The sequence below is a fragment of the Protomyctophum parallelum genome (genome assembly GCF_964188405.1).
Source record: "Protomyctophum parallelum genome assembly, chromosome: 18".
In the NCBI taxonomy this organism is placed as follows: domain Eukaryota; kingdom Metazoa; phylum Chordata; class Actinopteri; order Myctophiformes; family Myctophidae; genus Protomyctophum; species Protomyctophum parallelum.
In genome coordinates this window covers 17960798-17976021 of record NC_139716.1, presented here as the reverse complement: position 1 = coordinate 17976021, position 15224 = coordinate 17960798, and the positions used below count along the sequence as shown (strand labels likewise).

Below are 15224 nucleotides of genomic sequence, written 5' to 3'. Positions count from 1 at the left end.
GGGCCGCGTGGCTCAGCAAGGCTTACTACTTTATTACACAAGCTTTTTTGTTTTTTTTTTTTTTTTTTTGTGAAAGGAATTTATTTGGCTATAAACCAAAACTCTGTTTCCTAAGTCTGGACACAGGCTGTTATCGTGGGTTTAATTGTACCGGCCAAAGCCAATGATCAAACTGTGTGCCAACAAAACAGGATGTGTTATTCTTTATAATGTTCTTCAAAGGGGAAGCAGGAGAGGGTCAGACGATAATTATTAACAAAATGACACCTGTTCTTGCGCGCTGACAAAGACCACACCACACGTAATGCTTTTGTCCTGTGTGATAAGCTTATACCAACAACTTTCTCCTCCATGGCATGAGGACAACGCCGGAAAATCAACAGTAAACAACACATTGGTTATCTCAGAACTTGTTTAATTAGCCTACATTATAATAATCACCACCAGAACATAATTATGTGCTATACCGATACACAACATCGTCACATCCCAAGAACGCCTTAACTAAGCAAACAGCACATGTTCATATGAAATAAAAAGCTGCACACACACACACACACACACACACACACATACACATACACACACACACACACACACACACACACACACGCCTCCTGGCTCATTTCCATGCCGTCTGCGCCTCTTTACATTGCACTTCAGAGGAGCCTGAGCATGTCGCAGCTCCTTGAGGCACTCGTTATAAGGAGATAACATCTTAAGTGAGAGGCTGACTGAACTTTCTTTTTCCTTCTCTCTTTTTCTCCCCAATTTAGTCGTTATGCCAGTTGATATAATATAACCACACAACAACATTTATGTTGTTGTCACTGCTGTATCCAAACAGACTCGCCAGCCAGTGAGGAGCCACCACCGGGAGGACGTAGAGCCTTCGTCCTACACCTCCCGCCCAACATTCGCTACTGAGAATGGCCGCAGCACCAGGAGGGGGTGGGGCAGAGGTGAGCAAGCGGGGTCGACATATGACCTTACTGGGCTGCATTCAAGACACTTGCCTTGTGTCTGACATCTAGCTTTGATGGATGTGTTCTGTCCGCCTCCCCCCCGTCAAACAAAATGTTTGGTCAAACCATATGGAATGCATTGGAGTGGCCATTAAACACAGACACAAGACAAACGCAAGACAGGTGTCTTGAATTTGTGAACGCAGCCCAGCAAGGCCACCTCCTCCTGGTGCTGCGGGGGGAGAGGTGGGGCCGAGAAAGGACCTTAATTGTGTTTGTGTGTAGACGCTCGACAAATCCGGTTGCACTATGGTGGAAAACTAAAAAAAAAATGACAGAGAGGGAAATATTTTCCCTCTTCATCTACGGTACATGGCTACTCTTCATGGCTACTACAGGCCTGGCTGATTATCAGTCAAGTTCAACTATGTTAAAAAAAAGAATAACAACAACAACAACAACAAAAACGGATAAACGGATACAAAAAACACTCGTGTGATGTGAGGGGCGGTCTCCGCTGTTCATACATCACATTCCGTGCTCAGCCAATCAAATCATCGCAAATGTCATTTCGGCCAATCACTTTAGGCGTCTTCACTTTTCTGGCCTCAGTTTTATCCTCAATATGTACTTCGCTCAGCCAATCAAATCATCGCTATGGGGTGATCAATGTTTGTATTCACGTGACGCAACCCCTCAAAGCTGGGCATAGGAGGGGCTTGCACCAGGTGTGTGATCACCAGGTGTGTGAGTAACACACTTTCAAAAGAAAGGAATCGGATGCATTCACATTTCACAATGTATGCAGCAGAGACTAAGGGCTTTTTTTAAATATACAACAGGAATCAGTCCCGTCGTTGGCAACAACGGAAACCCTTCAGCAGAAATCCAGATTTATCTGTGATAATTTAATTCCCAACCTCGGGTCCTAACCTTCTGCGTTATGCGCTTGATGTTCTGCCTGAACAGCCAGCAGCAGACATGCTTTCCTTAACCCATTTTGTCCCGACGTCGAAAATGAAAAAATGTCTTCTAAAATCTAAATCATGACATTTTCTGAAATACCTATGTTTCTATATCAGTGGTGCTCAATATTTCATGTCAAGGACCCCAGAATTATGTGTATTTGGCAGCCGACCCCGATTTGAAAACATGCTGTTCCAGGGACCCCCCCACCAGAAGCAAAGATTTGCGTTAAAAACGTTCGCTCTGAAAGAATATATTCAAAGATTTGCGACACATTTTCACGATTTTTCAAAAATACTCATAGGAGCTTGTAGGTGTAGGAGCTAAAATGTAGGAGCATACAATAATGCTTAAAACACCAACAGGGGTTCCCGGCTTCCCGCCCAGAATGGGTTAAGGCCTGGTAAACAGCCACGGTGTTGAGAGTGAGGAAGAGACAGAGAGAGAGACAGAGACAGAGAGAGAGAGAGAGAGAGAGAGCAGTTAATAGGTCTATGTCGCATGAATGTCGTATGAATATGGTCAAATTATTGTCGTTTAATCCTCTCAAAACAAAACAAAACAAAACAAATCGGCCTCCGTAAAGATCCCTATGTTTAATGACTGCGGCAGGAGGACACGGTAACAGTGAAGGGGTGTGAGGCTAGAAGCCCGACGTCACAAGACTGGCTCCCTCCCTGAAGCGTGACGGCCCGACAGACAGGGAGCATTCTTTCCACTCTGCAAACTCACTGCCCTCGCTTATAACTAGCCGAGTCCAGAGCACACGATTGTGACCTGGTCGAACACCACGGGAAGGGTCTTAAAGGTTAAAGGATTTGGTTTCACGGCTGTGACCAATGATTATATCTTCCTTAACGATCATTCTATTGGCTTCTTTTATTGCATTCATCGAATAATCGAGACGTTCGTTTCGTTCGTCAATAAATCGACCGGCATATACATGGAACATTGATTATACGTTATTTTATACTTCCCCGCAAAGCGGCGTCGTGCTGCTGTACAAGTTCTGTAAAACGCACCGCAATGTGGAATATTAAATTGGTAATTTGCGGCCTGGGCCGTGGCTCAGCGGTCCAGGCACCTTGGCCGGTAGTCCAAGTCTGGCAGTGTGCCGCGGGTTCGACTCACGATCGCGATGGCCTTTACTGCATCTCTCTCCCCCATCTCCTGTCAGCCTACTGACTGTCTGTCCCTCTATAAAAAATATTAAATAAAAAGGCGAAAGCCACAAAAAAAAAAGAAATTGGTAATTTGTTCTAAATATCAGTTTCAATGTGTGTTCAGTTAATTGCCCAGACCTATGCAGGATTGAAATGATTCACCAAGCCCATGTGCACATAATACGGATATGTGAGCACTGCATACGCAGACTTTAAAATAGGACTGGATCTAAAAGTGTGTGTGTGTGTGTGTGTGTGTGTGTGTGTGTGTGTGTGTGTGTGTGTGTGTGTGTGTGTGTGTGTGTGTGTGTGTGTGTGTAAAGCCTGGTGTAGCTCGGCCATAGGTAAAGCACAGTGGTCAATTCAAATGTGTTGGGCAGCCTCCTTGCAGCGGTTGTAGGACACACACACCACGCTCTTGTAACCTTATAGGCCTCAAGTTCAACTCATGACCTTTACTGCCTGTCATCCCTGATGTCTGTCTCTCTCTCGCTCTATCTATTCTATATCTATAAATGCACCAAGTCTCTGTGTGTACACGTACGTACGTCTGTAATCCACGTAACTCGAGAACCGTTCGTCCCCATGCACCGACTTCAAATTCGACACACAACACACCACCACAGGGAGTGAGGGAGTGCAGGAACTTCCATTGTTACAGACTCAGTGCTCTACAGCCGGGCACCGGTCTAGTATATCTAACTAAAAATGCGCCACGTCTGTCTGTCTGTCCAGTTGTAATGCACGTAACTCGAGAACCACACGCGTGCCACACCCCCACAGGGAGTGCAGTGCCTGGTATCGAGTCGGTCGGACCCATGGTTGTCCAGAACAACCACAAAAGGCTCTGCCAGTGGGCCTAATGAGCACAAGTCCTCACCTGTGCAATTCCCAGCCTCTGCCTCAGCCAATTGATTGCCATGGCAACCCCACACACCTGCCAATTGATTACTTAACCAGTCCACTCGTCAGATACAGAGGTCTCCATGTGGGACACAGACAGATAAGTTAAAACGGGGGCTATGACATCAGGTATTATTAGGTTCCCAAGTTGCATCGTTCTCAAGTAGCACGTACAGGTCTAGTCTAACTATAAATGCACCACGTCTGTCTCTCTCTCTGTGTGTGTGTGTGTGTGTGTGTGTGTGTACGGTTATAATGTTATAAGTTAAAATGGGTACTATGACAAGTGACAAACTGACAACGGGTAGGCTAATGCATAGTACAGAGATCTCCATATACAGTATGGGCACAAAATGGACACTGACACATGGTTAAAACGGGTGCTATGATGACAGGCATTAGGTTCCCAAGTTGCATCGTTCCCAAGTAGGCCGGTGGCCGACGGGCACGTACAGGTCTAGTATCTAAATAAATGCACCATATCTCTGTACGGCGTCATTGTGATAATTTAGAAACTTTGTGAATGTGAACCAGTGAACGTGAAACAAGAAGTACTAACAAGAGTGTTGTGACTAAATCATAACTAGATTGGATCCATTGGCACACAGGTTCTTTATTTAGGACATCCGAGAGTTTCACATTCCACTTGACAGTGATTAGCGACGATATCCAAATACACTCGAGGATATCTAAATGCACCGGAGTTGTTCGTTTTGTGAACTGTTAGTGTTAGGGCCCTATTGTCATCAGTGCTAAACCTCTTATCCCTAAACTTCTTTGCCTTTATTTAACTATTTTGAAAAACATAAAAATTGTTCAACTAGCCGATCGACGCGCTGTGAGCCTGTAGATCGGCTATTTGAACTAGCGATGCACCGAATATTCGGCCGCAGAAAATATTCGGCCGAAGAAATAAATTTTCGGCCTATTCGGTTTCGGCCCGAATAGGCAGAGAAAATATCACTGAATAGTAAAAACACGGGGTTACCTACATAAGCTAATGTTTAGTTGTGATGACATGATCAAAAAGCCACATAGTGATTATTTTAAGTACATTTTTGCCATAATCAGGTAGCTTTAAGGTACGGTCGGGTCATGACAGCAATGGTAGGCCAAAAAATATATATATATATAATATATATAATATTAATCATATTCGGCTATTCGGTATTCTGTTTTCGGCCAACTGTTTCCTATATTCAGTATTCGGTTTCGGCCAAGGATTTCCCCTTCAGTGCATCGCTAATTTGAACTACTCAAAAATGCTTTTCAGGATAGTAAAAAAGGCCAAGAAGTTTAGGGGTAAGGGGTTTAGATTAATAAAAAATAGCAGATCTACAAGCTCACAATGTGTCGAGGCGTGACGTGTTGTGAGCTTGTAGATCGGCTATTTTCAGCAAGTGTAAAATCAGTCATTACTATATGGCATCAAGGCCCGCCAAAACACATTTTAGTCGACTAAATCAACTTCTAGATTTAGTCGACTAATTTAGTAGACTAAAACATTCAAGGTGACAAAATGAAAACTATGACTAAAACTATAATCAGAATTTGCTGTCAAAATCAACACTGCCTTCAGGGCTGATGTGAATATAAAAAAAGCAGACATAGGAGACGTGCTCCACTCTGGCACACGCGCGCGCACACACACACACACACACACATACTGTATGTTCCTAATGGCCAGTTCCCCCAAGAGATGGACACTTCGTGTTCGTGGGAAATGCCCTTCCTATACAGTCCCTTTGTGTGAACTATTGGGCCTTTTCTCAGAAACACCCATAATACTATGTGACTTTCTCCTAGGCAACCTGTGCTGAGTCCTTCAAAACGCCTGTTGTTGCTCCTCCTCCCCTTGGCCAATCCACTTCCTTATTTCCAGGGTCACCTGATGAGAAACCTCCGGAGACTGCTGCTGGTGGTGGTGGTGGTGACAAAGTGTGAGTTCAATGTACACAAAGGCACAGTGCTGCTGCTGCTGTGACCCACTTTACGCCATGTCGAGTACACACGCCAAGTGGAGGGTTAATCCACTCCACTCCCTTTTTCTAACCACGTGAAGGTCAAGACATTTTACTACAGGGCAATTGACGCGCTAAGAAGGCAGGTAAAAGACCTGGCTTTTTGCAGTAGCCTACACTTCTGGCTGTTCATGACAAGTGTCTGATACTCTTATTTTCTTAGCAATCATTCAATAGTCGAGAAATGTTTCTTTTGTAGTACATAACAAAATGAAGGATTCGATTAACCACTTAATTTTGTACTTTGTACGCATCTTTTTTTATTTCTTTCTTTTAAACTTTGCCTCTAATGACATGCCCATAATTGGGCTGAATTGTGAATTGATTATTTTATTACATTGACTATTATCGATTATTTTAGTTTTATAATCGAGTCACTCGTGACTCACCCCTTTATACCCTTCAGTTGCTGCCCCTATCTGTAAGGAAGCTCTTGGCCTTGCTGGGCCTTGTGCCAATCAATGCAAAAAAAGGAAAAACATACATGCTGGCACAGGCACCACCACAGCGATGCCATGCATCACAACGCTGCGATGGAAGGAAAGCTGGTATAATGGTGTGAATGAATGGCCCCTGCCCTGCATGCGCTGTCCTTAAAACTACCTGGTGGCTGGCAACCAGTCAAATGCTGAGGCGTAGATATGTGAGCACACTGAACAGCATCTAGTTGGCACTGCAGACAGTGCGTGCAATGCTATATTACACAGCAGCGGTGGATGAAGTGCTCAAATATGTTTTACTTAAGTAAAAGTATCAATACTATAATATATAGAAATACTCTGTTGCCAGTATAAAAGTCCGGAATTCAAAATATATCCTACTTAAAGTGCCAAAAGTACTGGCATAGTATTATGCAGAATGTCTCATTTCAAGTTTTAGAATGTGTACAAATATTTTGAAAATAGCAAGGTTCACAATGCATGGCAGCATTGTGAGCTTGTAGATTGACTATTTGCAAATGGCCGAAATATGTATAGGGCTGAAGTGGTTACTGTATGTTTTGTAATAATAATAATAATCTACAAATCTACAAAGTAACTAGTAAGTAAAGTTTTCAAATAAATGTGGCATAAAGGAACGAACAATATTTAACTCCACTGTGGAGTAGAAGTAAAACTACTGGAAATTCTCAAGTAAAGTACAAATAACTCAAAACTGTACTTAAGTACAGTACTTAAGTAAATGTACTTAAGTTACTTTCCACCACAAGCTGCATCATTCCTGTCCTTCCTTTGTGGGTCATATATAATAAATGCAGACAAGGCACTAGTCAGCAGTAGTCAGTCAGTGAATGAAATAAAAGCCAAGCTACAATCTTTAGCAGTGCAGAGACACGGAAGTCAATCATGCAGCCTGCCAAGCCTCCCAGTGTTGCTTGACTTCAAGCGACATGGCAGAAAACGAGAAAATACATTATTATTCGCTTATATACGTGTACAAAGTAAGCCTGGCTAATAACTAAGCAGGCCTGCATTTTCATTCTATCCATAATTTAGTAAACAACAACACAATTAAGTACCGTAGTATTTGTGTGCAGGCTGAAAAAACTGTTTCCCTCTCCGAGTAATATTCTAAAGGCAGAGAGAGCAGTATTTGGGGTTAAGGCCAAACATTGCAAGATGCCAACATAATTCAATGGACGAAAAGACACCTGTAAATGTTTGTGAAGCACACAGGAGAGCCGAACCCTTCTTATCAGCACAGCCTAGTGTCTATGGGCGGGGGAAGTATTATATTCCCCAACTGTTGCATGCAGCCAATAAAATAACTAGGTCACGTTTCTCTCACCAGAAGACCGCGTTTATTGTGACCTTAGTTACTTATATAGCATAGTAGATTTCCTCCTCGCCATAGTCAACGTATCATTGTAATAGCTCTTATAGTAACACAACAGTAAACATAATCAGCAAGTTGCCAATAACGCAACGCAAAGCAAATGGAAATTTGACTATAATCGGCAGAGTCGAAGATCAAGTGAAACACTTCGATCAAAAGTCAAACAACTTGAGAAAAATCAAGGTATTAGCTGCTAAACAGTGTCAACAACAAACTCAATTTTGTTCTCGTCAACAAATTACGAACTAGCGAGCACTTACCAGCTGTTTACACCGCGGCGAGAGCCAATGTTGACATGTATGCAACTGAACTTGCTGTTTTTGTCCCCTTGATGATGATATATCCCGTTGCTCTCTATCCAAGAGAATCACAAATATCAATACAAGCTGGGCAAAACCTTGCAGACATGTGGTCTTCCTCCTCTGATGTTCCCTGGAAACTTTGTTACCCACTTGTTTCTTTTTACACTCTCATCTGAAGTTTCCAGTAGAGACCGACGACGCCATGTTTGTGTGTTTGGAGCCCTGATGCTTTTAGTTCAGTCTTTCTTTCTTGCGTTTTTTTTCCAGCCACGGCAGCTTGACTGAGGCAGAATGGGTCCGCCCAGAGCACACACACAGACGCTGTTCTTTATTCTCTGACGCCCCCTGGTGGAGGCTGTTGCAGAAATCACACACAGGCCTTTAGTCCAGTAAATAAAGCTAAAAATTCCTCTCAGGTTGGACAAAATTGGATTATTTTGTTTCTCAACTGATTCTGACAGGACATTAGGTCTACTAGCCAGGATAAAAAATCTACCCTAATCTGCTCACTGCTAATACCCTAAATTTGCCTTACTAGAACAATTTGTGCAAACAATAATAATTATAATCACACCAACACGTGAAGTTCCGTGAACTGAGCGGTGCTGTGCCTGTGTGTGTGTGTGTGTGTGTGTGTGTGTGTGTGTGTGTGTGTGTGTGTGTGTGTGTGTGTGTGTGTGTGTGTGTGTGTGTGTGTGTGTGTGTGCGCGCGCGTGCGTGCGTGCGTGGGTGTGTGCATGCGTGCGTGCGTGCGTGCGTGTGTGTGTGTGTGTGCGTGCGTGCGTGCGTGCGTGCGTGCGTGTGTGTGTGTGTGTGTGTTAGGCTGCGCAACAGTGACACTTGTGACCTCGGACGGACCCAGTCAGCCAGGCAGGGGGACACACTGCTAGGCAATGGAGTGGCTACACCACTCCAAAATCACACCTGTGTGAAGTGAGGGGCGCTCTTATCATCAAACATCATAATAATAGTAGGCTACAGCATCTCATTCCGGCCAATGAAAATGTGCGTCCTCACCTTCATCTTCAGTGTTTGTGTTTACGCCTTTTTGTGTGGAGTTTGCATGTATGTTCTCCCCGTGTCCCCTAGGGTACCCTCACAAAAACATGCAGTAATCCTGGTCTCTAAACTACCTCCCCCTGGCCAGCCGGGGCGCCTGATGGAGGGGAAAGGAACTGGTCGGAATAACGTGTTCCTTCCACGCGCTACGTCCAGCCGGAGAAACTCTCCCCTTTCAGGTGAAAAGAAGTGCTCAGCTTGGAGGTCAGTCTGCTGCATGAGGTCAAGCTTACCATAATCTCCCTAAAACCATGGCAACCTACCACATGACGCTGTCTTCCCTGATTGGCCCAACATTGCGTGATGTTTGTGCCGTATACCAATATAAGTGGTCGCACAGTGGAATAGATTCAAACGGTTCATCCGGATGCGTGTTGTAGCTGTTGTGTGGAAACAGCTCAACTTTAAGTTACCCGTCACGTCACAAATTGTCAGGTGTATAAAAGAAGTGGGTGAAATTATTCTCTGTAAAACCCCAACAATCTGCAGTTACATTTTCTTATACTGTAAATAGAGAAAAAAAACTAAAGAAAAAATCATAATAGGATAACTATCAAAAAAGGAAGTTTTGTCTTTCAATCACGCCTACAGCTGTTTAGCGTGAGCACAGATAAACATCCAGCCATGATGTCAATGGGGAGTGGGTGTAGCAGTTCCTCAGCTATTGAATACACTGTGCGGGTCCCCAAGAACACCACAAAGAAGTATAATATCATGGCGTTCAACATGGGCGACCACGTCAACTGTTCCACCTGGACACGGGCTCGCATGGAGCGAGACATGAGTGCTCGACGGATGTACGGCGAAGAGGATGGTAGTGAAGGCGCAGCAGCAAGCGAGTTCGGAAAGAAGCAGCAGTGGCAGGAGTCACGTCGGAAGAAGTATGGCGTGGTGGCACGCGAGTTCAAGGCGGAGGACCAGCCCTGGATCCTCAGGGTCAACGGGAAAGCCGGCAAGAAGTTCAAAGGTCAAAAGAAGAGTGGCGTGACAGAGAACACCTGCTACTATGTATTCACGCAGCAGTGTCCCGACGGGGCTTTCGAGGCCTTCCCCCTCCACGGCTGGTACAACTTCGCACCGCTGGCCAAACACCGCACGCTCACAGCGGAGGAGGCCGAGGAGGAGTGGGGAAGGAGGAACAAGGTGATGGACCACTTCAACATCATGCTGCAGCGGCGCCTGCGGGAGAAGGGCTGTGGTGACGATGAGGAAGAAGATGACGAAAAGGCCAACAACAAGAAGAAGGCCGGCGGCGGAGATTTTCTGGACTACCACGGGAACGGCGGGAGCCTGGAACCAACCTACAGTGACAGCGACGGTGGCATGGGAGAAGAGGGCAAGTCCAAGGTGAAGAAAGCGAAGATGGGCAAAGGGAAGGTCAGTAAGAAGAGTAAGGGGAGCGACAACGAGGCCAAGGAAGACAGCGACGACGGAGACTACGAGGGCCTGGAGGTCGACTACATGTCGGACAGTTCAGACGAGGAGCCAGAGAAGGGGAAACCCGATAAAGGAGAGGACGTCCCCAGAGGAATCGACGAGACTTCAGAGAGCGAAGAAGAGCGTGAGGAGGAGAATGAAGAGGAAGGGAAAGAGGAGGAGGAGGAAGAGGAGGGAAAGAAGACTCCAGTCCATTGTCCAATGTTGGACAGCTCTGATGACAGTGACATCGAAGGATGGGCGGCCTCTGCTCTCTTCCTGGTGAAGAAGCTCCTGCCTCCCAAGCGCAGAGGCAGCGCTCTGACTGCCAGTCGCCCCGGGACATCATCCATGGACTCTGCCGTCATAGCCGGCAAATTGGAGCAAGTCCAGCTTCAGGGTGTTGTCACTGACACACCGCTCGCCAAAAAGCAAAGGATGGAACCCAACTGTCAAAGTCCTGCTGCCTTCGGTAAGGGCACGGTGCCCCAGCCTGGCAAATCAACCCCTAGCTCCGGTGATACGCAGCTGACGGAGGATGCCGTGCGCCGATACCTGATCCGCAAGCCTATGACCACCAAAGACCTGCTGAAGAAGTTCCAAACTAAGCGCACAGGCCTAAGCAACGAGCAGACGGTCAACGTTCTATTACAGATCCTTAAGCGCCTCAACCCTGAGCGCAAGAATGTCAATGACAAAATGCTCTTATACCTCAAAGAATGATATGGGGGGAAGTATGGAAGGGGGTGTAGACCGGTAAGGAGGAAAGGAATAATGAGTGTGAGCTGAAAGAACGTGTCTTCTGCTGGATAACAGTGCTCTGGATCTAGAAGGGATGACTGACTTGACGAAGGATGTAGTGCAACAACAATAATACATAACTAGAAAGTACTGCTCTTGAAGAAACAGTGCAGGCTTTGGTAGCTCGCCAACTGCATTCTGGCATCGTGCGGATGAGATGTAACACCCCTCCCTCTGTCTTCATATTGGTTGACCCACATGACTCACAAAGGGGGGCGCTGGGCGGAATAATGGGAATAAAAGTGACAATAACAATAGTTATAGCTGTTGTGCAGCAATGGACAGAAAGAAAGTGGAAAAGTGTAGCACTTGACACTGCATTCGGTATAGGACAATAGTTTGCTACATGGCCCTCACATACTCTCACCGCTGTATATAATGCCCCTTTTGTGCCACATATGGAGTTGTAGGTGCATGACGTTCATGACCTCCCATTTTATTTCATATAGGCTATGAATCACATGTCACTGCTGGAAAATTTGAGCCCATCCAGAGCCGGTTCCAGACAACCAAACATGCAGCAAGGGCCAACATCTGGCAGGATGAATGGCAAAGCGACACGTGCGCTTTTGAATGGCTGGACAGAGGAATAACACCAACAGAAAGCCTCGCTAGTGGCCACGACCTTGGCTGGACAACCTGGAAGTCACTCAATAGACTGCGTGTGGAACAGGGGAGGTGCAAAGCACTGATGGAAATCTGGAACTACACAACAGAAGACACCTGCAGCTGTGGATCAGTACAGACAATGTCCGACCTACTGGAATGTGCCGACGCCCCCCCGGTGCAGTCCAGAAGACCTGTCAGAACCCACCCCATCAGCTGTGGCCTGTCCCCCGATATTGGCAGAACGACATCTGAGATTGCTACGGACTCGAAGAAGAAAACGATTGTATGAATTATGTGATCCACTCTATCCACTCCCGGGATTTTCATAGGCTGGTTAACCACTCGCCCTTGAAATCGCACTTCTTCGCATTTGCACAGAAGAGTCTGGACCCTGCTAATGTATGGTTGGCTGTGGGAGTACAGCATTGACTGAACCCCTGTTCTGCTCTAATTTGGAAGACATGAGTGTTACGTCTGGGGATGACGTCACGCCTCTCTATATTATGAACATAATTTTAATAACACAAGGGATTATTGCTTTTATCGCTTGCCCCTGCGCTATTGCTGCTTGCAGCTATATTTTTATTGTTTTTTGTGGAAACGCTTTAGAAGGGATTATTGAAGGGAAGGGATTATTGCTTTTATAGCTATACTCAGCTATAGTGTAGATTATTTTCCTAACACAAATTAAATTCCCATTGACAATGAATGGATAATTTCTAAGTGTCTGAGAAAATCCACATGTGACGTTACGTCATGATGATGTACGATGATAAGAGCGCCCCTCACTTCACATGGGTGTGATTTTTGAGGGGTGCTAGCCTCTCCTATATACAGCTTTTGTCCCCACAAAATGTCTGCAACACATTACACAAACACAAACATTAAATACCGTTGACAATTGATCAGTGTTGGGCAAGTTACTTTGAAAGCGTAGCTTGTAAAGCTACAAGTAGCTCGGCATGGCAGTAGCTTGATCAAGCTACATAGCTACCCCTGGAGAGATGTAGCTTGTAAAGCTACAGTTACATGGAAAAAGTAGCTCAAAGTAGCTCAGCTACTTTTTATTTTTCAGCGTTAAATTGAGAATGTACATGCGTGTATATGAAACAAAATATAATATCCTACAAAAAAGTCACATGCCACGATGCCAGCTGAAATATGCCTCTCAACTGAGTTTTATTAAAAAAAAAAAAAAAAAAAGACTTAGAGACTTACACAAATAAAAGGCATTTGATCGTCAATGTTAACACATCTTAACTGTAAAAATAATAATGGTCTCTTGATAGCCACACGCCCACACCTATACATAAATGATAAATCTTAACTTAACACAAGTTACCTAAACTGTAACTTAACTGTAAAAGAAAGTTGGGCCTATATTCTTTTATATGCCAGGGCAGAACCGCTTGTTGACGCGACACATGAGCAGTCTCTCAAAGTTCTTATCGGATAAGCGGTTGCGTTTGGGAGTGAAAATGTCCTTGCCAACACTGAAAAGCCGCTCACATGCGGCACTGGATGGGACACCACTGTTGATGTCCTCCAGCAAACCAGCTAATACATCAAATGTATGTCTACCTATTAATCTACGGCAAGCAAGCGCTGCAGACTGGATCTGGAGTGTCTCTTGGTCTATCCAATGGACAGTGACCCCCAGATAGCTCCTGTTATTTGTTGACCATGCGTCTGTCGTGGTAGCTACATAATCTTGCTTGGAGAGAGTAGTGCATAGGTTTTTCTTCATATGCCCAGAGTCATCTTCCACCCTCCTCACCAGGGTCTTTCTTGACAGCAGCTGCCTTCCAGGTACCAGCTCATTAATGTAATCTTTAAAGTCTGGTCTCTCAACAATACTAAATGGATGCACTCCTTGCACAACAAATCTAACCGTTAGTTTGTTGAATTTCTCCTGTGACATTAGGGCAATCCCTGTTTGACTACTTGTGACAAATCTGTCCATTGAACGTGCTTGCTCCATTCCCGATCCTCCAGGCTGAGGCTCATCTGAAGATGGTCTTGCTTTTTTCCTTCCTGATTCCTGCAGGAGTCTCTCCATCTTATCAAATGTGGGTTTATGCACCCTCTAATGATATAAAGGAAAGACACACAAGTCACAATACGAGTTAACATAAGCATTTAAAATGAACATTTAATGGTTCATAGATAGAAAAAAATAAGGCTGGAGACCTATGCAATGCAAAATAATAGTTTTAATGCCTTCACATCTCTATTTGTACATCTTTTGTTTAGGCAAAGGAACATACAATTAGCTTAAAAACTTACAAACTACTTGGCAATGTGTTGTAAAACTCTTCCTCAGGCAGCAATGATACTTTTTGCCTACTTGGGAAGCCTAGGACTTATTTCTTTTTTTTGTATGGCCATAGATCATTTATATTATCAGCTTAACTTTAATTAACTATTATTTTAATCATTCATTCTGGCAAGGATGAGCATTGAAGCATTACATTAAATGAAATGTTCATGTTCACAGAATGTATTAAATAATGTGGCATTTACAATGTGGATAACTTGCAGGATATAGCATAGGTTAGAAAAACAGAAGCACTCACTTTTAGATGGGTTCTTAGATTGCCATTGGAATTCTTTGAAGTCGAAATTTTGTTTATTTTCGGCTTGCAGAGCTCACATGTAAAAACTAAAGTTTTTTCTGTGGAGGCACCCACGTCCAACTTCATGAATTTACTCATGTGTGGCCATGGTTGGGCTGGTTCTTCCGGGGTGGCACTGGCAGGATCGTCCATGATGTTACTAGTTCTTTACTTATAGTGTGTTGTGTGTCACACTGCTTTCTGTGCACTGCAGCATTGGAGTGAATCATGTGATACCAGGGCCAATCAGAGGCCAATTATTAGAGGCAGCTGTTGGCTTGTCAAGTGCTGCAGTGACATGCAGCCCTCAAAGCAATCAGAAAAAGGAACAGTCCTTGATTTTTCAAAGGGGGTTCTAGTACAATAATTAACACAGCAACCAATGGTCAAAATTAATATATTTATTTCATGTTATTGCCCAAAATTGTAGCTTGTAACTTGAGTAGCTAAGCTACACAAAATGACCCAAAAAGTAGCTGAGCTACTTGACGAGGTACACAAATATGAATGTAGCTAAAATACCACAAGCTACAGCAAAATGTAGCTCAGCTACGTAGCTCAGCTACAT

General features: G+C 44.5%; 2 protein-coding genes across 2 annotated transcripts in view; one reads left to right on the top strand and one right to left on the bottom strand.

Annotated features, from left to right (window-relative positions):
* Positions 1-8390, bottom strand: part of dennd4c (DENN/MADD domain containing 4C) — a 70124-nt gene extending 61734 nt beyond the window's left edge. The window contains exon 1 of the mRNA XM_083788347.1: positions 8115-8390. The gene's annotated coding sequence lies outside the window, so the exon portion shown is untranslated. The remainder of the gene's footprint in view (positions 1-8114) is intronic.
* Positions 8391-9839: 1449 nt separating this feature from the next.
* On the top strand, positions 9840-11354 carry LOC310875913 (general transcription factor IIF subunit 1-like; the record flags this gene model as incomplete). Its single annotated transcript, XM_083789346.1, has 1 exon — positions 9840-11354. The coding sequence occupies one exon, from the start codon at positions 9840-9842 to the stop codon at positions 11352-11354; it is 1515 nt and encodes a 504-aa protein (XP_083645472.1).
* Positions 11355-15224: the final 3870 nt, after the last annotated feature.